This window comes from Carassius auratus, chromosome 15 (assembly GCF_003368295.1).
Source record: "Carassius auratus strain Wakin chromosome 15, ASM336829v1, whole genome shotgun sequence".
NCBI lineage: Eukaryota > Metazoa > Chordata > Actinopteri > Cypriniformes > Cyprinidae > Carassius > Carassius auratus.
The window spans coordinates 10,851,755-10,873,401 of record NC_039257.1 but is presented as its reverse complement, the minus strand read 5'-3'; the positions used below and the strand labels follow the sequence as shown (position 1 = coordinate 10,873,401).

The window sequence follows — 21,647 nt, the reverse complement described above, 5'->3', positions numbered from 1 at the left end:
CTGAAAACTGACCTTTTGCCTGCTTCTGAAGAAACTTTGACGGCATCCACTGCAAGTTCTGACACTTCCGTACTCTGATGACACAAGAACAAAGTTTTAGGGGCAATTAAACTTTTAAAATTCTGAAAGCCACAATGAAATGATTTCACACTTACTTGCAACACTGCTTTTTAATATTGCGTCCCCCAAACTTGGGCTTATCCAGGCAGTTAGTGCAGACCCCACAGTCATTTGGGACTTGGCAGCCTGGACACTGCCCGCAGCGTCGAGAGCGCCGGCCCTTTCTGGGTGGGGCCTCGTGGACCGTTTTCTGCCTTGTTACTGGCTTAATAGGAGGCGCGGGTGGCTCCTCCGCCTCTGATCCCGCCACTGATGATTTGTCTATTTAAGCACCATTAAAGAAAGGGTTAAAAACAGTGACACTTTTCTTAAAATAAGTAATAATAATAAATAAAATCAAACAAGTTCTAAGATTTACTCTCACCATCATTTCCCATGGAAGACAAGATCTTTTCTCTCTCCTCCCATGGCAAGGCACTAAGGGTAGGCATATCATCAGGGAACACAGCACGGTTGCGACCCAGAGCTACAGCTGCACGACGACACACATGCTTAATGCGTGGACCACGGACTGACGTCTCAGAAGAGTCACTCTCTTGACCCTGCACAAGAAAAACAAACTGTGCATTTGGGAAAAACAACATGGGAACATCTTTCAATCCAAAGGGGACAGCAAAAGACAGGACATACCGGTAATTTGGGTTGATCACCAGGTTGTACCTCTCTCTTCTCTATCCTATTGAGCTGAGCTTTAGCTTCTTTCAGCAGTTTTGCGACACGCCTGTCTGTGACTGGCTGTTTCTCAGCATGATCTAACACAGAGTCCAGTGATGTGGTGTTTGGGGGTTTTCCCATCTGCCCTGCTTGGGTAGGAGCACTCAATTTCTCCTTGTCCTTATCCCTCTCTACTCCCTCCGCTTCAATACTCTTCTCTGAAGGTCTGCCTTTTTTGGCCAGACGACCCTTGGAGGACAAGGCCCCAACAGGTTGAACTGCTGCAAAGTCACTTGGGGAGGCCTCTGCACCAGAGTCAACTGTGACTGACTTCTTTCGACCAGGTGTCCTTGTCCTGGTGTGGAGAGATTCTTCAATGTCCCTGGGCTCCATTGGAAAGAGGCTGGAAGTAGAATTAGGGGAAGCCTCTGATTGAAGGCTCTTCCCTCTTTTATCCCAGTCTTTCCTTCCATCTCTTTTGTTCTCCTTTTCACGCTCTCTATTCCTCTCCATGTCCCTTTCCTTTTCTTTTGTACCTGTGTCTCTAGTAGCAGAGATGCTCTGTTCCCTTCCTGCTTTTCCAGTTCCCCCACCTGATCCTTGATTACTGGGGGTAAAACATGGAAAAAGCTGTGAAGATGAAGCAGAACTCCCACTCACACCGAGACCTCCTGCTGCTCGCCGCCCATCAGAAACTCCATGGCTCGTAAGACCGATGGAGCCTGAGGGGAAGCCACTGAAAGAAGCTTGTGATAAGGCACTGGCAGCAAGTGGACGGAGTGCAACTCCAGGCAATGGACTGGAATTCCCAGTCACGCTTATAGGAACAGAACTGCTAATCATGGATTGTTCAGATGCTTTCCCTGTTTGAACTCCTGACTGACTGCTCCTGGTAGTCATAGAGTGTGAGGGTGACCTGGGTTGCCCACGTGAGAACCTAGACCCCTTTCTCTTTTTGTTTGATGTTGGTGAAACCTGAAGTGGAGACAGAGAGCCGGGGCTGCTTCCTGATGAGGATGGGAGGGTGACCGACTCAAAGATACGGGAATGAGCCGGACTTGGAGTGAAGAAAGGGGGACGTAGTAGGGGGCTACGCTTTTGAAGTGGTGTTTCAAATCGAGACGAGTGGTGCTGGTGGTGATTGTGGTGAGGATGATGATGCAGGGGGGAGAAAAGTCTGGAACCTGTCCCAGCTGCACCACCAGGCACTGGGAATCCTCCTGGTGCGACACCACCTCCACCAGGTCCTGGTGGCATGAGGCCCACATCCTCAGCAGTCAGTGGAGGAGGACGAAAGTTGTCAAAAGTGGGCTTGCGGATAAGGCCCTCCTTTGCATACTTGGCAGAGGAGAAGTACTTATTTTCAGCACATGAAAAAGACTTCCAGCGGAAAGTGGGCTCTCGTAGTATGGAGCGACGTTTGTCATGAGAGCTGGAGAGAATTGGAGGGGTAGACAGAAAAGGGGCAATGGAATGTGACATCATCCATGGAGAGTGGGAGTGATGCTCAGGTGCATTAGATGAAGCTCCCTGAGGAGGCTGAGGAGGGCTGAGAAGAGGAGGTGGTGGTGGGGAAGAGGATGACGATGCCGTGGAAGAGGCTTGTTGAGATCCAGCTTGTGAAACCCCTGTGGCTGGGCTGATGATGGCCTGTTTCCTTCCACCAATCAGGTTGCCCCTACCACGTGCCACTAATGCACCCCGTCTATGACTCTGACTTCTACGACCCCGACTGCTGTGTTCCATCAACACTATATGGTCTGGCTCCGGCTCTGATGGTGGTGATGGTGGGTGCGAGGCATGATGCAGGCTGGCTTCTGTCTCTCCCTGAGAGGCAGGGGAATGATCTGCCTCTTCTGAGAGGGCCTGGGTGCCCTCAGAGGCCTGGGAATCACTGGAGGAGTCATCAAGACTAGGGCTGCTGGAGCGCGATGACTCACCAGAAGAGAGCTGAGAGGAATGCTGCGAAACAGCGCTGGAGCCACAAGATGCCGCACTGCTACTGAATCTCCCATTGCTAGTGCTATTATTGCAGCTGCTGTTAAGGAGACTGGCTGCGATGTTGTTGGCGCTGCCAGTCAGGATAGGAGGTGGGGGAGGAGGGAGGGAGTCCACAGCAGACCCTGCCCCAGGTGGGGCAGTGGTTCCACTTGTGATGGGAGCTGCGGAAACAAGAGCTGGGGCGGGTGTTATGGGTTGAGGTGCTGGAGCAGATGCTGCAGAGTCCAATCGAGCCATTTTTATGTGTGGTGGTGGAGTGCTGAAACTGCCCTCATCATCAATAAACCGCTTTGGAGTCTTGATAATGCGCAATGACACTGTGCTCACAACAGGCATGATAAATTGCCTGATGTTTGTTAGTTGCGTTCGCCTCCTGTGCTTCCCACCCTCAAGACCTGCAGTTCCCTGGGTGCCAATAGCTTCTTTTCCCAATAGCTTCTTTTTCTGGGCCCCCTTCTTTGCCCGCTGCAGCAGCTGCTTTGCAATAGTGGCATCAGTGCGTTTGGAGGGAGGGACGACTCGCACAGGTTTGATATGGCGAGGGCTCTGACGTAACCCTAATGGCCTCTCGTGTTTAGTTGGAGTCATTGGGTCGACTGTAGGGGAGTCATGGGGATCTGGGCTAGTGCGTTCATCAGCAGGATGAGAAGCCCTGAGCTTGAGATCATGTGGAGTTCGGGCACGAACTCTGAAGGCCTTATGTTTGGCAGTCCCAGGTGCCATTGTGGACATCTCCTGGGCCAAGGAGGCATTAACAGCCTGAGCAGCAGCGGCAGCAGCTTCAGCTTTGAGGCGCTCGGCAGAAGGTGGCCTGCCCCGCCCCCGTCTTCGCACACCAGGAACTGGGACACTCTTCTTCACAATGGCCTTCAGCTTAGACTTCAGTGGGCTCAGTTTGACATCCCGCAATCTTTTCAGTTTGGTCACCTTGGACTCCCGGCTGATTTTGTGAAGCTTAGCCTCAGATCCCCGATGGTACCCAGGAACAAGCAGAGTTTGCCTTTTCTCCTTGTCTTCGTCCTCCACACTGTCCTTGTGGTGTGTGTGACTGGAGCTGCACTCCTGTTCTGCATCCCCATCCTCTTCAGGGAGTGCATGGCCGCTCTGTTGCCAGCTCCTCTGGCTGGCAGAAGCAGGAGGGCGGCCTCTTCTTTTTTGTTCCCCAGTGCCAGGAGGCCTCCCTGGTGGTCGTTTTACCTTCTCTGTAGGAGCTGTGGCAAGAGGCAAAGGGGCTGTCTCAATATCAGTGCCAACTCTCTGCACAGCTAGAGCCCTGGGAGGACGTCCTCTGGGTTTTTTTTCTGGTGAGATGGAGCCTGACAGAAAGAGAAAGCACTACGTTAATAAGCTCTACATTTCTTCATGTTTAAATGTTCAAATGCATCTGAATTACACTGGAGCAAAAGAGCAAGATAGATCTTAATATGTTCAAGGTTTTTTTTTTTTTTTTTTTTTTTTTTTTACAACACATTTGGAGAAAGACAGAATTTGAGATGTAAGAGACACTTTACCTATTGACGTCCTTCCTGGGCTATGTATTCTTCTGTTGTCACTGACTGTGCTAAAGCCTCCAAATTCCTCCTAAAGAAATTTAAAAAAGAAAGAGATTCAGTTAACTCAGCCATACAGTTCAGCTTAATTCTGTCTCATGACTAAGAAAATGTTATTAACAATGTGTTAACAATTCTCATCCTGAAACCATCAAACAGTTGCTGACAGCTCTGGACTTAAGTGTTGAGTTAAAAAAGAACATTCGCTGTCTATCCATAGTGAATTCATGGATGAAAACACAATACACAAGACTAAGGCAATATGTTCCCAAGCTGTTTTTGAATTATTTTAATATCTAATTGTCATACCCTCTGGTTCAGGTAGCACATTTCATTAATTTAACAACATTTGTTCAAAACAACATCCAGTGTAGCCTTAAAATGACCTTTATTAATAAGAAAATGCAATAATGTGTTATATGACCCTGTCATCATCAGCAACGAAAACAGGGCAGTAACCCTAATGAATTAAAAGACAGCATGGAAACTAAAACATGCAACTGCAGAAAACCTGAATGTAAACAATAGGGGTGCACTGATCGAGATCGGCCGATTGTTAATGCGCATCTCGTCAGTAAAGCCTGTTCTCTAATCAGCGTTAAATTCCCTCAGGTGCGTGATTTCACATAGAACCGCTGTTACTACACAGAGCCGTTGTTAACTAACTAGTTGCGCAAATAAACACTGATGATGAACGTGGATTTGCGCAGCTTCTAAGTTAACAACGGTTCTGTGTAGTAACCGCTGCTCTATGTGAAATCACGCACCTGATGGAATTTGCCGCTGATTAGAGAACCGGCTTTACTGACGAGATGCGCATAACGATCGCCCGATCTTGATCGGTGCACCCCTAGTAAACAATTCATTATGCAAGATTTGAGTGTACCCTAAATTTTGGATTTTCAGCCTGGCAGCTACTTGCCAAAAAAACAACAGACTTAAACTTGCTCAGAAGTAGGCAAACCAATTTCTGTCCTCTACATACAACCTGAGAAAGTAAACTCATCTGTGATGCCACCTCCTACTGAGATGACCAGTTCCGCCAATTCCACTCAGGTATCCTTAACAGATGCTGTCGCTAGGCTGCATGACATCAGAGCTGATCTGACTGTCAGGACATCTGTTGCAATGGCTGTATCGCCTGACAACTGCTCCACCTCCGTCAATCAAACAGGCTAAGCTTTGCAGATGTCCTATGACAGGATTTCATAATGCTCCAGGCTTTTATGATGGCCCTGTGCTTATCTCACACCTGACATGAGGGATACAGGGAGGAATACTGATTACACAGACCATTTGGGCTTTCACCTTCCTGATCTAATTCGGTCACAACATTTTAGGTAAGCCATAATTTCCAAATCCATTTTTGAGTCAACTCAAATGCTCCATACCCCTTTAAGTCAGCCACATTTCCCACATTTATCAGATTTTTCAACAGGCTTACAGTGCAGATGATTACTGTAATTACTGTCTGCTCTGCAGCTGGGCGTGCTGTTTTATGTTGTGATAAAAATGTCTCAGTCATTGAAGTGTCCTTGGTATGAATTAAGTTGTACTCACAAGGACACACACTGAGAGAAAGCGTACTCTAATTGTGTGTGTGTGTGTGTGTGTGTGTGTGTGTGTGTGTAGAGGCCATTTCCACAGAGCATTTAAAAGGATTTTATGGACCTAATTGAAACTGGGAGTACATCAAAAGGAATTCCCTGCAACTATGAGTTCTGAAGTAGAGATGTGTAAAAGTACGTTTTTAAGATCAAATAATCAAGTATTCCATCTTAAAGGAGACCTGTATTGGACAAAAAGGAGGGAATATAAATTAGATGATTTATTTGCATTCAAAAACAGCAAGATCGAACAGAACGGAATATGAAGGACCATTACAAAACATGTTTGAAATAAGGTCATTTTACCTTGACACAGTGCCTTAAAGACAACGCTCATGGCAGAACGCTCATATAAAATATGACTGCCAATATACATCTATATGCATGTGTATGGCCATGGCATTGTTGGCCGAAGGGGATGAATTTACACACATAACAGAAAGAGAAAACTACAGAAAACTAAACTAAGATTCAGACTAAACGTCATCAATCAATCTTAAGAAAATGATGGAGCAAGTGACACTGCATTATAATATAGCCTACATATATGCGAATGTGCACAACCATTTGCTTAAAGTTTTCGACATGTTACTACTATTACAGGGTGTAAATGAGTCTTCATTAGATTGAACAAGTACTGACAACATTTCACTATGCACTAAGCTCTACCTCTCAAAAGATGATTAATGTCTGCAAGTTCCTTAAACAGCCTATTGTGTTGATTTTCATGCCTTAGGGGGCGTTTCATTTCATATTCTTTATTTATAGCAGCATGTGGGGCTGCAGCTAAATTCCCTTCGGTCCAGTTTGTAGAACAGATGCCGCCGGAGACTGCACATATACAAGTCCAATCTCTCTTTAATTTCAACATATGGTGACAAATTTCTTTTGGGAAACAGAACAAAATGAAATGAGAGTCTGTTATCAGATGATCAGTGTTAACAAATCATCTAAATGGAGTATTTTTTTCATATCCAATAACTGATGGGCAAAAGACCAGTGATGAGGAGCTACTTAGATAATGGTGAAATAATACACATAAATCACCAGAGATAATGTTTACAGTACACATTGAATTCGTTAGTCTAATTTTTGTCCTCCAGCTCTTTTGAATGCAGGCTCTCAGAGCAACGATGACTTCATTGCAGCTCTACGGTTGTGCCGAAGGTGACAGAGTACTAGAGAGCTGCGAGCAGTGGAGCTCAAAGTCAGTGTGACACCATGAGTAGCTCTCAATGACAGCACGACTCTGCCTCAGGCACTCAAAAGCGCTCACGCGCGCACACACACCAACACACACTCTCACTCACTCACACCCTTCTCCACCTTGTGTGTGAGGCACACTGCAAGATGTAAACAAAATCCCAAGACAAGAGGAAAGGGAGGAGGGATGGAGGGATGGAGAAACGGAAAAGAGCATCATTCTGACAATAAAGGAATGGAGCAAAGATGAAGCATGATGAAAAGGCTCTGTGGACAACAATTATTATCGTTTTCATGATTAACCTTTAACCAGGCAAGTAATTTAAGAATGAATTCATATTCACAACAACAGCCTGTCAAGAGAATATCAATCTCCTGGAGGACATACAGAGAGACATAACAATACACACACAATTTATCAAAACATAACACACACAAAAAGATTAGGCTAGTTAAAACATGAAAAGCTAATCTAAACAGCACACCCACGCACTACAAGTAGCCTGACTATCTGCTCCGGTGGAGCTGCTCAATCAACACCCACGGCTGAGACGGAGGGGGCAGCGGCGATACTGGGCTCGAGAAAGTGACACTCGGCTCGGCCAAGGCGCCGAGCACCTGCTGCCAGTACAGGATGGGGGAGGAGAGATAGTGGTGGTGGCGGGGTGACACAGAAACACTTTTTTGTTACTCTAATTACATTATTTTTGTTCCCACATCTTTATTCCCCAGACATTTGGGGGGATGGGGGGGATTGGGGTGTCAGAAAAGAAACAACAGCCCAAAAAGGCAGGTGGCGCAAAAACACTTTTTTTTAATTCTCTAATTACTTTATTTTGCCCCCATATCATTAATTTCCAAACCATAAAAAAATATAAAAAAATTATATATGTCAAACAACATTAATCGAAAAATTCTATGCTTCTAAAAAGGCTATAAAGAATGAAGAACTTAATTTTGAACAGCATATTTGTTTATTTATGAAAACAGCATTTTAAGAAAAATAAAAGTAAAAAAAAAAATAATAATAATAATAATAATAATAATAATAAAGTGTTCTATATTTTCATAGGCTTTGAAAATAATGAATAATAAATAACTTTGTTCTTAAAAAAGTGAAATGTTTATCTCTAAAGAAAATGCACTTTTAGCAAAATAAGAAGAACAACAACACAAATAATAAATATAGAATTGCTATTTGGAAATAAATAAATATTTTACAAAATAAAAGTCAATAAAATCCTCTGAACTAAAAGACCAAACAAATACTTTTGAGAAAAGTTTTACAACCATATATTTGCAGATGCTGCTTGCTGCTTGGTTTGAAATTTTAAATATTTATATGGCCACTGTGCAATGAGTTTTAAGAATGGATGATTGGTGAAAAGGCTGATCATCAAACCCAAAACATGTGAACATCCCCAACAGGGACAGGACAGGATTACAAATTACAACATCCTCCTTTCCAAAAAGAGAAGATAAAGTACTTGTTTGTGCCACCTCTCAGTTCCCGTCAATAAAAGGTAAGCAAACAAACAAGACTATTTGTTTACATAAACTCATTACATCCTGTTCTGAGCAGATGGTCACAAACCCAGGAAAGTTGCTCAACATGGCATCTACAGTACACTTAAGAAATGGGCATAAATTGGCAAGCACACTGCAACTTGGCAACTGTCCTTCCCCAGAGCGGGACATAATTGCACTACTGTGTGTGTGGCCAACTATACCAAACACACACATACCCCTATAATCACAGTTAGCCAACATATCCACATCAAGACATGTAACTAAATATAATCTCTAAGCTAAGGGATATGTGATAGTGTGGCCTTTCATAAATTCACTGAATCACCATTTTTTTAAACAATGTGAAGTTTTGACAACTGCTGATGCATCAGATTCCCTCAAAAATGCCTGTATAAAAGATACAGATACAAAATGCAATGCATAAAACATTAAAGAGCAGGTCATGTGATTTTTTTTTTAAAGTGTCCTAATATTGTGCTGTAGTCCCCTATAACAGTGGCAACCTCGCGCTCTCTCTTTTGAAGCCCATACGGAAGTGACTTAAACTGTAATTCATCAACTGGCCGCTAGTGTATGGCTGCAAAGGGAGTCAGTCACATAGACTCCCCATGTTAAAATGCCCAACCTCACAGCAGAAAAAAAAAATGTTACAGCTTGGTTCAAAAAATTATTTAGGTCTATATGGCAAATTTTGCCCTTCATGACAACTGTGAGGGGGTGAATTTTTTTTTTTTTTATAACTTATGCGTTTCAATTATATTAAGTCTCAAAGCTCTGCATCGCAGTTTCACTAGGTGGGCGTGACTTCAGCAACCAGCTCCCGCCTTTTTGCCCATTTTCGTCATCCGGGAGTGATGCACGGTGACGCGCTGCCAAAATGGCGACAGCTGCCTCAGCCCACTTTTGGCTTCAAAAACGCTCTTCGGAAACCAATGGGTGATATCACAGACACTACCTCTATGTTTTTATACAGTCTATGGTTTAAAAGCATCTAAGGTCAGAAAACACTGTAATTTTACCAGAATATTCATTTATACATAATATCATTAGTCCATGATTTCAAAACTGTTAAGTGTTTTGTTCGATTCAGTTCTGAGCTAAATGTCTGTAAACCCCTCCCTTCCATAAGTGTAAACTCTTCTGATTGGTCAGCTGGCCAACTCTGTTGTGATCGAAACAAAGAGGAGCGCTTGAGCAAGTTAGTGAGTGCTACCATCTGTATTGCCAAGTCTGCAGTTGTTTTTGATGTTGTGGGTTGTAGCGACCGCAATAACGTCATATTTAGGCACTGGAATGCAAAATTTACCTGGTGAACCCCGAGAGAAAGTGTGTATTTTAAACCCCAGAACGCGATTTTTAAAGGGGGATCACCTAGGGGTGGTTAATCTGTATGATTTCCCGATTCGATTCGATTACGATTATTGAAGTCCCGATTCGATTACAGTCGATTTTCGATTATTAACGATTCTCGATTAACGATTATTGATTTTCCATTTCACAACAGTAAGTAGTAAACAAACTGTGTAAATCATTACTAATAAATGGTAGAAACAAACCGAATGCATGTAGTGGTTGGGATTTTCAGTTTACTACATGCAGCAGGCACTCTGATTCCATGTATGGGGCACATATATATTATTCATATGACACACAAACACAAGTAGACAAGACCTTTTTAGTTCAAAATCTATGCCCCGTGTCACATCGCCTCTGCTTCTGCTATGAGCAGCGCAGCCAGATCTGCCTCGCGCACGCGCCGAGTGTGCACGGCTCGGACTACTCTCCACCTTACCTCCTAACTGTCCTATGAATACTTCGACCTTGTCTAACATACCCAGAGGCATTAGACAAAGTCTCCACTACAATACTGTCACCGCGATTGCGGAGAGGTGCGGTCAGAAGACAAATATACAGGTCTAGCGCGGAAAAAATCTCCCGCCTCGTCCCCGCAACAATAAAACACCTTGTTCACACCTTGACATTTGGCAAAGGACCATTTACATTGGGCAAAGGATTCGCCGTTTGTGCTTGGTGTACTTTCACTTTCAATATCTCCGTCATCTTCTGAATACAGAAGAATCCCCTTCAGAATCAGTGTCCGCGAATAGAAGTCCCAACACTTCATTGCGGGTTTATTGAAGCTTTATTGATGTCATTAGATAATAATAAAAATAATAATGATAATAATAATAATCTAATGCCAATACTCGCTAACGTTGACAATATTGTTGATACAAAATGCAATGCATAAAACATTAAAGAGCAGGTCATGTGATTTTTTTTTAAAGTGTCGTAATATTGTGCTGTAGTCCCCTATAACAGTGGCAACCTCGCGCTCTCTCTTTTGAAGCCCATACGGAAGTGACTTAAACTGTAATTCATCAACTGGCCGCTAGTGTATGGCTGCAAAGGGAGTCAGTCACATAGACTCCCCATGTTAAAATGCCCAACCTCACAGCAGAAAAAAAAAATGTTACAGCTTGGTTCAAAAAATTATTTAGGTCTATATGGCAAATTTTGCCCTTCATGACAACTGTGAGGGGGTGAATTTTTTTTTTTTTTTATAACTTATGCGTTTCAATTATATTAAGTCTCAAAGCTCTGCATCGCAGTTTCACTAGGTGGGCGTGACTTCAGCAACCAGCTCCCGCCTTTTTGCCCATTTTCGTCATCCGGGAGTGATGCACGGTGACGCGCTGCCAAAATGGCGACAGCTGCCTCAGCCCACTTTTGGCTTCAAAAACGCTCTTCGGAAACCAATGGGTGATATCACAGACACTACCTCTATGTTTTTATACAGTCTATGGTTTAAAAGCATCTAAGGTCAGAAAACACTGTAATTTTACCAGAATATTCATTTATACATAATATCATTAGTCCATGATTTCAAAACTGTTAAGTGTTTTGTTCGATTCAGTTCTGAGCTAAATGTCTGTAAACCCCTCCCTTCCATAAGTGTAAACTCTTCTGATTGGTCAGCTGGCCAACTCTGTTGTGATCGAAACAAAGAGGAGCGCTTGAGCAAGTTAGTGAGTGCTACCATCTGTATTGCCAAGTCTGCAGTTGTTTTTGATGTTGTGGGTTGTAGCGACCGCAATAACGTCATATTTAGGCACTGGAATGCAAAATTTACCTGGTGAACCCCGAGAGAAAGTGTGTATTTTAAACCCCAGAACGCGATTTTTAAAGGGGGATCACCTAGGGGTGGTTAATCTGTATGATTTCCCGATTCGATTCGATTACGATTATTGAAGTCCCGATTCGATTACAGTCGATTTTCGATTATTAACGATTCTCGATTAACGATTATTGATTTTCCATTTCACAACAGTAAGTAGTAAACAAACTGTGTAAATCATTACTAATAAATGGTAGAAACAAACCGAATGCATGTAGTGGTTGGGATTTTCAGTTTACTACATGCAGCAGGCACTCTGATTCCATGTATGGGGCACATATATATTATTCATATGACACACAAACACAAGTAGACAAGACCTTCTTAGTTCAAAATCTATGCCCCGTGTCACATCGCCTCTGCTTCTGCTATGAGCAGCGCAGCCAGATCTGCCTCGCGCACGCGCCGAGTGTGCACGGCTCGGACTACTCTCCACCTTACCTCCTAACTGTCCTATGAATACTTCGACCTTGTCTAACATACCCAGAGGCATTAGACAAAGTCTCCACTACAATACTGTCACCGCGATTGCGGAGAGGTGCGGTCAGAAGACAAATATACAGGTCTAGCGCGGAAAAAATCTCCCGCCTCGTCCCCGCAACAATAAAACACCTTGTTCACACCTTGACATTTGGCAAAGGACCATTTACATTGGGCAAAGGATTCGCCGTTTGTGCTTGGTGTACTTTCACTTTCAATATCTCCGTCATCTTCTGAATACAGAAGAATCCCCTTCAGAATCAGTGTCCGCGAATAGAAGTCCCAACACTTCATTGCGGGTTTATTGAAGCTTTATTGATGTCATTAGATAATAATAAAAATAATAATGATAATAATAATAATCTAATGCCAATACTCGCTAACGTTGACAATATTGGTCAGATAAAATGGCTCACTCTCACACAAGCTCCGCTTTTTTTCGCACTGATTCAATGCGCTCTCGAAGATTTTGTTAAGGAGCATTACGTTTTTTTGAGTCAGAGATGAAGTATTACATATCTGCTATCTGGTGCAGTGGAGATCGCTTGAAATTTGACACACTATTTGACAAAATCGGCCGTTTTATTCAGTGCCGCATCTTGTCGAGTAAACTCAACCATGGCGCCAAGAGGGTTAGAGCTCCTGCCATGAAAACCCAAATAAATCCACACGCTTGCTTTGAGCCCAGATGGAGCTGGGTGGATCGGTTGGTTGCTCGCTCCTGTTTTTTCCATTTTACACACCTGTTGGCGCGTTCGTGACGTTCAACTCTCGGTATAATTTTTTTTACAAAATAAAATAATTAAAAAAAAAAAATCGATTTTTGAAAATTTTATAATCGATTCATACTCGTCCATAACATACTCGCGATTAATCGATAGTCGATTTTTTTCACCACCCCTAGGATCACCTGCAAAACACTATTTGGCTAGTTTTGAGTAGTAACTGGGCGGGTTTTGTTGTGACAACATTGCAACCCTAGCATGCAACATTTCATTAAAAAAATAATATAGTGCTCCAATAAGTTCTTTAAATAATGACATAAAAACATTTTATTTAACACGCATGCAAGCAAATTGTGCTCATGGCTAAAGTTTAGCTGCTTAACTGTAAACACAATTTAATTAAAACAATTTAAAAAACAATAATGGTGGATATGTTAGCCATTTGTTAACGTGACTAACTGTTGAAACAACAAAGTTTGAAAAACAAAATATGTCTACTTTAATGTCTGAAGAACGACAGAGAAAAGACTCCCCGTTTAAACCTTTAATTATAATGCAGAACAGCTGTATCACATGAGCACCAGCCTAACGAACTCCTCTACCAGGTGTTTTACTCCCTACATAAACCCTGTAACTACATAAACAGCACTTTCACGATCATTAAAAACATTCTCGCTACATTCTTAATTATAAAACAAAGTAATTCGAACAACAACAGTCTACATTAATCGACACACTCTTAGCAAATAGTGAGTTCACAGCGAATTATCAGAACTAATTCAGTAATTCAGTAAGGTAATATCATGCTTTATTTTGAGCCCCTTTCACACTGCGATTCCGGAAAATACACGGGTAATGTGTCCCAGCAATTGTTCCTGGGGCGCTAGATTTTGCACTTTCACACTGCCAGCGATTACCCGGAATTTGTGCGTGCGTTCACACACAACCCGTAAGGGTACCGTGACATCTGGGTGTGACGTGTAATGTATAAGTCGAAAACGCTAGACACATTAACTTTCACTTAAGCTAGCAAACGATCTCCGCTTCAGAGCGGAAAGTGAGGAACTAACTGATCTCTGCTTCATTACAGTTTGCACATAATTTTTTCGTTGCAAATGTTGATCTGCCTTCAAAACACCTGATAAAAGTCGCGTGATAACGTATGATATCACTACGACTGTACGACACAACCTTTACAGCATGAGTTAGTTCTTTTGTTCACACAGCACTCGTTCCGGGACTGAACCCGGCAATGTTACTAGGTCCCCGACCCGGGATAAATCCCAGGATCAATCCAGGGACGTGTTTGCGTTCACACAGAAGACGACCCGGCAATTTTCTGGGTCCAATGTGAAGTGTTTGAAAGGGGCTCTGGAAACCTAAATCTGCACTAGGTACACATCACATGTAAGCACACACAAAAAAGAATATATGGATATTTTGAGCCCTCAATTGAAAATGTACACATAACGTAACAATCATACTTACAGGTTGTGGTTCGGAGGCGCTTGTTGGTTCAAATAAAGAAGATTCAAAGCCAGCGAAGATAAAAGGCAAGATTAAAGAAGCAGTCCTCGATAAAATGACAAGCACAAAAGGTCTGAATTGTATTGCTGTGGTATCGTGGAACACAGCATCTTCTCGACAAAGACAGTGTTCATATTTCTTGGGCATGCTGGGATTATGATAAATGTGTTGCCCAGTGACGTATACCAGTAACAGGCAGAAGATTCAAAAATATAACGACTCGCTTATGCAATTCTGAGTCGACTCTTACTTTTTGAGAGCCAATACCTTTATTTATCGTGCACTTTTTTGATTAACAACTTTGCACACTATTTACATTGAAGGATAGCTACCTTACAAACAGCAAAAGAGATAATTTTTGAAAACCCATATGACCTGCTCTTTAAAATGCGGTCAGAATGATGGCATTCTCAGCCTACAGCCAAAATTGATAAACATATCAACTATAACTTATAACAAAAGAAACCGGTCTGGTCATCTGACAGGGAAAAAAATTGCATTTTGCGTGGTCACACATGAGAAATATTTTAACTTGTTTGAAAGCCCCAGCATAAACAACACAATGATGGGGAACCCCGGTAGTTTGATTATTCGAGTCTCTCGAAACACTTTTATAACATAAAAGGCATCTGGAGAAATTTCCCTTCATAAGATGCAGATCTCATGCGCTGAAGTTGCTCATGCACCCACATTCAAAGCACCCAAAACTGAGAGTTTCTGAAACAACATGTTCCAACACCTCACACCCACGCTAATGAGGAGCCATGGCTTTAAGATAAAAACAAAGATGTGCCTCCTGCGAGGTGTAATGAGGGACGTAAATTTCCAGAGAATTGCTCCATGCGCTCAATGGCTGCTGCAACCCCCCCCCCCCCCCTCGGAGCAAAAAGCGGGAGGTGAAACCCCCTCTGCCCGCCTACAAAAGCGGAATAAAGCCATGGATGGGATGTCCTGTGTCCCAGGGGGAGGAGGGCTTGCTCTTCACCCTTTGATATCCACGTCTGTGCTCTTTCAGCTGCCTGCACTTCGTAAAGGCTGGAATAAAAGCAGACACAAAGCTTCCTGCTATGATCCACACGCTGTCTAGGAGAGAGGGCCCTCTCCAGATAAATAGGCCAAACACCTGCTGGACTTCTTCCCTCTGCATAGGCCACACCATTCATTAGAAAGCAGCGGAGCAAAGCATTCATTTGCTGTATCCATTCAACTGCACTTTTGTATGGGGCCTTGATATTGATCCTCATTCTGCTTCTGTAAGCGGGGCTTTACTCTGGACATTAAAAGGCAAGCCAAATGGTGTCCCGCACAAAGAAACCAATGAATGGAGACTTAAACAGGACACCTCCTGAAAGTAACAGTTGTCTAGCAAGCAGCCACGGACTTGTATTTGCATTTTAGATTCAGACAAAAACATCTCAAAAGTGGTAGTGAACATCAAAAGTGTCGCTTTCTGGAGCCGTGAAAAATCACGCAGCCGTATTACCTCTATGTAAACATTTTAAGCCGTCCAAATGGGTTAATGAAGGTTAAGTCTAGAAGGCATACAGCAAAAACTACTGGGCATGCACACATCAATACAATGTAAGTTTTCTCACATTGTACAATGACTATTTTTGCATTAATGTTAGGGGTAGGTTTAGGGTATGTGCAGACGTTAATAAAAATCACATTCAATTTATTGTTAGCTTCCAGTTTTTGCTGAATCCCTTCTAGCCACAACCATTAATGAAGTAGTCTAAAAGGCAGCCATCAGAAGTGAAATTCTATTGGGGCCCTGTGGGCCCGTGCTGTTGGATTTGGGTCTGATGGGAAGGAGGGGCGGCGTACTTCTGTTTACTGAGCATGCTACTGGCCTTAGGCTCCACTGTGAGCTCAGCGGGCTGTGATGAACCAGAACAATCCTACCCAGGCACAATATCCCCTCTGAATGAAACTACAATGCTGTGTCTGCAACTCGCATGAGCTGCAAGCTCCACTGGGATTTTAGCCGTCTGTCTGGCTTGTACACTACTTTATGTTTCACAAATGTATTCGTGTTTTAATTGAGCGCTGTTCAAAAAGGCTCCAAGGGTGCATTAAAGCACACCGAACTGCTAAAAAAAGACACACAATAATGCAAGCTTTTCTAAAAGTCAGCATACACTGTAATTTGCCTTTTTTTTTTTTTACTTCTATTCTAGGGCATATTTATGAATGAAGGATATTCGATGATAAAAAAAATAGTAGTATGGCAGAACAAGGTTGCTTGAAGAGTTAGTATAATTAACTTTATCCAATAGCCTGTATGGCCTAAGTGATATCACAAGAAAAGGAAAGCTGTTTTAGAGGTGGAGCAAATTACTACAACTTGATTAAAGCCTACAAACACAATTGTTTTCAATAACATGACAAGAACAAGATTTATTTAAAATTCACATATTTTGACTTCTACGGAAACATTTAAAGTAAATCTAACTTAAAAACAACAAGCGGTTGTACGATAACTCTGGAGTGATTTACCATGAAATAGGTCCACAAAAAAAAACTAAAGCAATAAGACTAAGATTTCTTATCTTAAAGCAATAGTTAACCCAAAAAAAATTATGTTATTAATAACTCACCCTCATGTCGTTCCAAACCAGTAAGACCTCCATTTATCTTCGGTACACAGTTTTACATATTTAAAATTTAGTCAGAGAGCTCTCAGTGCCTCCATTGAAACTGTGTGTACGGTCTACTGTCCACGTCCAGAAAGGTAAGAAAAACATCATCAAAGTAGTCCATGTGACATCAGACGGTCAGTTAGAATATTTTGAAGCATCGAAAATACATTTTGGTCCAAAAACTATGACTTTATTCAGCATTGTCTTCTCTTCCTTGCCTGTTGTGAGAGAGTTCAAAACAAAGCAGTTTGTCATATCCAGTTCGCGAACGAATCATTGGATGTAACTGGACCTTTTTGAAACGGTTCACCAAATCGAACTGAATCGTTTTAAATGGTTCGCGTCTCCAATATGCATTAATTCACAAATTACTTAAGCTGTTAACTTTTTTAATGTGGCTGACACTCCCTCTGAGTTCAAACAAACCAATATCCTGGAGTAATTTATTTACTCAAACAGTACACTGACTGAACTGCTGTGAAGAGAGAACTGAAGATGAACACCGAGCCGAGCCAGATAATGACTCGTTCACGAGTTAAGAACTGATTGCATCGGTTTTCGGATCACCAGTAGTTCTTTTGGACAGTTCGATTCAATAAACCGGTTGAAGAAAATGGTTCACCGGTTCTTTTGTGCTCGACGTAATGGCATCATTGGCGATGATTGCCCTCGATTCAAGCCTTCGGTTTACCTGCGCTCATAACATTAGCACAAAATCAGTTCAGAATCAATCACCAAAAGAATCAGTTCTGTTCAGACGCTCTGTGTGTCAGTATATGGAGTCAATTTAATGCCGTATATATATATATATATATATATATATATATATATATATATATATGCAAAAAATTTACGTTTTGCAAAAGAAAATAAAGTTCCTCTAAAGTAAACAAAGCTTTATTGGCATGTCTAGCTTTTATATAGGCTATTATTTACAAAACTCTTCAGGGCTGCGTTTTCCTCTGAACTAATGTGAGCAAAGAATGCTTCTGCGTCCTCCCACAAGTTAAGAGATTTTAAACAAACACTTGCAGTTAAACAAATGAAACAATACACATTTTAATACGCTATAAATGTGTGCACATCGAGAGAAACAAACAGCAGGGGCCCATTCTTCATACGTCGCTTATTACATCCGAGATCAAATGACACATACAAGATGATATCATCCTGCTAATCATGATCTGGCTAATTGGGTTCTTCAAACACACCTGTTGTGTATGATTAGTATCTTGATTGAGTTATCTGAGATAATTGCACGTTCATGTGTTGGCTTAAAAGGGGATATGTACGATACTCAAAACCATGATCAGCAGTGCAGCGATTGGCTGGTGGCAAGACGGCAATGTAATGACATCACATAATTTAAAATGACAACCGACGAAAAATTTGACAAATTTCTGGACTTTTATAAGGAAACAGCCAAGCAAACAAAACTACATAAATGTTATAAAAGATACATGAAACAGAAAATAGATACAGGTTTTTATTTTAATAGAATTTTTTTCATGATTCCCAATTATTTAGATTCGCATTTTATGATGAATAAATATTTCAGTGAGTAAAACTGGCTGTGTCTATAGTAGGCTGTTATGGACTACACCGCATTTTTATATTATTTTTAAATAATTTTTTTTAATGATTATTATTTTAAATTATTGTCCCTGGATCAGTACGATACTCTTGTAATAAAGTAGCGGTGGTAGTGGACATATTTTGAGTATCAGTTCTGGTTGAAAAGAAGCGATCTAATCCTGTTTACATGAAATAAGCCTGCTCCCGAGCAGGTTAAAGCTTGCGGACCTGTTGCTATGACAGCAGCTCCGGGATGAGCTTCGAAGAACCAAATGATCCAAGATCACGCGAAATCGTCAACATTCAAATCCAGCTAACTGAGTTAGCAACATATAAGAACAGGCCCCAGATGTTCTTGTTAACAACTTCTTTAAATTGGCCAAACGCTGCTGATACACATACATTTGTTAATAAAGTAAATAAGACGAAAACATGAATGTTTTAATGCTATTGAATAAAAAGAAATTATCCACTCGAAAGTCTCTGCTCATCATGATCGGGCCGATGACATCACTTCCAGGGAGGCATGTTGTACACGCCCCCGTCCCTTGACTCTGCCCCCACGTCAAAACAGTGCCACAAAGAGAGACGTGCGGAAAAGTGAAGCACAAAGGAAAAATGGTATTGCAAGCTTAAACTAGACACGCTAAATAAAAGCAGCATTGCAAATAAATTAATAGATATGACCATAGAAAATATGTATTGCAAAATCATTGCTTTCGCACCGTTTCATTTATGTTTTGCAATTCTTAATTTTTTTTGCAGAAAAACTAATTTTCCTCAATACTTAAATTTTCATTTGCAAAACTTTATTTTCTTTAGCAAAACGTGAATCTTTTGCGTGTATATATGGCGTTAAATTGACTCCATATCGGTCAGCTCCTCGATTCTCGAATTGGACGCGTTGGACAGAAACGGTTCTTGACTTGTGAACGAGTCAATCTTTTGTTCATTATCTGACTCGGCTCGGTGTTCATCTTCAGTTCTCTCTTCACAGCAGTTCAGTCAGTGTACTGTTTGAGTAAATGAATTACTCTGGTATATTGGCTTGTTTGAACTCAGAGGGAGTGTCACTGTCAGCCACATTAAAAAAAGTTAACAGCTTAAGTCATTTGTGGATTAATGCGTATTTGAGACGCGAACCATTTAAAACGATTCAGTTCGATTTGGTGAACTGTTTCAAAAAGATCTGGTTACATCGAATGATTAGTTCGCAAACCGGATATGACAAACTGCTTTGTTTTGAACTCTCTCTCACAACAAACACAGAAGAGAAGACAATGCTGAATAAAGTCATAGTTTTTGCTATTTTTGGACCAAAATGTATTTTCGGTGCTTCAAAATATTCTAAATGACCCTCTGATGTCACATGGACTACTTTGATATTTTTCTAACCTTTCTGGACATGGACAGTAGACCGTACACACAGCTTCAATGGAGGGACTGAGAGCTCTCGGACTAGATCTAAAATATCTTAAACTGTGTTCCGAAGATAAATGGAGGTCTTACTGGTTTGGAACGACATGAGGGTGATTTATTAATGACATAATTTAGATTTTGGGTTGAACTATCCCTTTAACCTTATAAAACAGAGCAGTGAATGAAATTACTATACTGTATATACGTATATATAAAAATAGATATAATATAATAACCACATCTCCACGCTCTTAAATCTGCTCCACGTTTTCAAAAGCTAAAATTACCCGTAGGCTAAACACAAAATTAAGCATGCTATTTGCATGTTTCTGGTTCGCGCCCGCTCAAGTTTCGATCTCCCCGCGTTTCCGATGCGCAGCGCTCTACTACTGAGAAAGGAAGAGGGTAGTTTATCACTGTACACACCCCCACACATAACAACCTCCGTCAAACGCTGCCTTTTTAGTGCAGCCGTCTTTTGCACCGCTCAAACCACTGCATTTGGTGTCTTTGACTAAGCATATGGTCCCTGTGGCCTCATCGAGATTTTGCACAGGAATCACTTGATTCCTCACATAAATATTTTTTTTTCGAATGCATATTGCTACTACGCAATATCTGAGAGGGGAAAAAAAAAACATGTCCACCTCCCATTTTCCCGTACATCAGTGGGTGCTAACAGGCTAACACGTTAGCCAGCCTCTTCTCGAGGATGAAGGAGATCAATCACGATAGGTTTACAACTACACACGGCACACTTTTGCAACAGAAAGAACAATTTGTAAATACACGCCCCATTCTCTGCAACAAGAACACGCCAGGCTGCGTATTTGAATAGCAACGCTGTTTATGCTACTAGTCTCATCCATTTCTCAACCCAAGCTAGAGGGCAGTGTATAACTGGACAACATAATATCAAAAGTGCACACATCATGAACGGCCACAATAGTTTCAGGAGCAGAGCATTACATCTTCTTAACTCAATTTACGCTTTCATATAGGGCAATACTTTAAAATTAATCCAAACAGGCTACAGCTGGTGAGATGCACTTGTGCGTGCTATCGCTAAATGCTCAGACAACAACAACCAAGTGGCACCAGGTGTTCAGTCCAGCTAAAATCTGCTCGTTTGTGCTTACTGAAACACCCTGACCTGTTTATTTCTTTATGAGAGTGTAAAGTTCCGCTATACTCTCCACCAGGCTTTTGAACTAAGTTGTCTTTAGCTGAAAGAAACACGTCGAGTTAATTTCTAGAGTCATCAAAAGGTATCATTTAATCTCTTATACACGAAAACTGCAATTTAAAATTACATAAAAGGTGCTAAATATCTTTAAACTCCACCCTTTATCCACCTTTGAGCTCTTCTGGAACTAGTTTTTGACACAAGCTGTGTATTAAACAGGGCATTTTCTGCACTTTTTTTAGCTGAAAAT

General features: G+C 41.7%; 1 protein-coding gene across 3 annotated transcripts in view; it reads right to left on the bottom strand.

Moving 5' to 3' along the window:
- The window catches only part of kmt2a (lysine (K)-specific methyltransferase 2A), a 41,232-nt gene that overhangs the window by 18,323 nt on the left and 1,262 nt on the right, over positions 1 to 21,647 (bottom strand). For all 3 annotated transcript variants that reach the window (XM_026282343.1, XM_026282344.1, XM_026282345.1), the window contains exons 2-6: positions 4,287 to 4,356; positions 751 to 4,091; positions 485 to 662; positions 156 to 381; positions 13 to 74 (exon numbers count right to left, since the gene is read on the bottom strand). In XM_026282343.1, the coding sequence (XP_026138128.1) occupies positions 13 to 74; positions 156 to 381; positions 485 to 662; positions 751 to 4,091; positions 4,287 to 4,356 (3,877 nt within the window). The remainder of the gene's footprint in view (positions 1 to 12; positions 75 to 155; positions 382 to 484; positions 663 to 750; positions 4,092 to 4,286; positions 4,357 to 21,647) is intronic.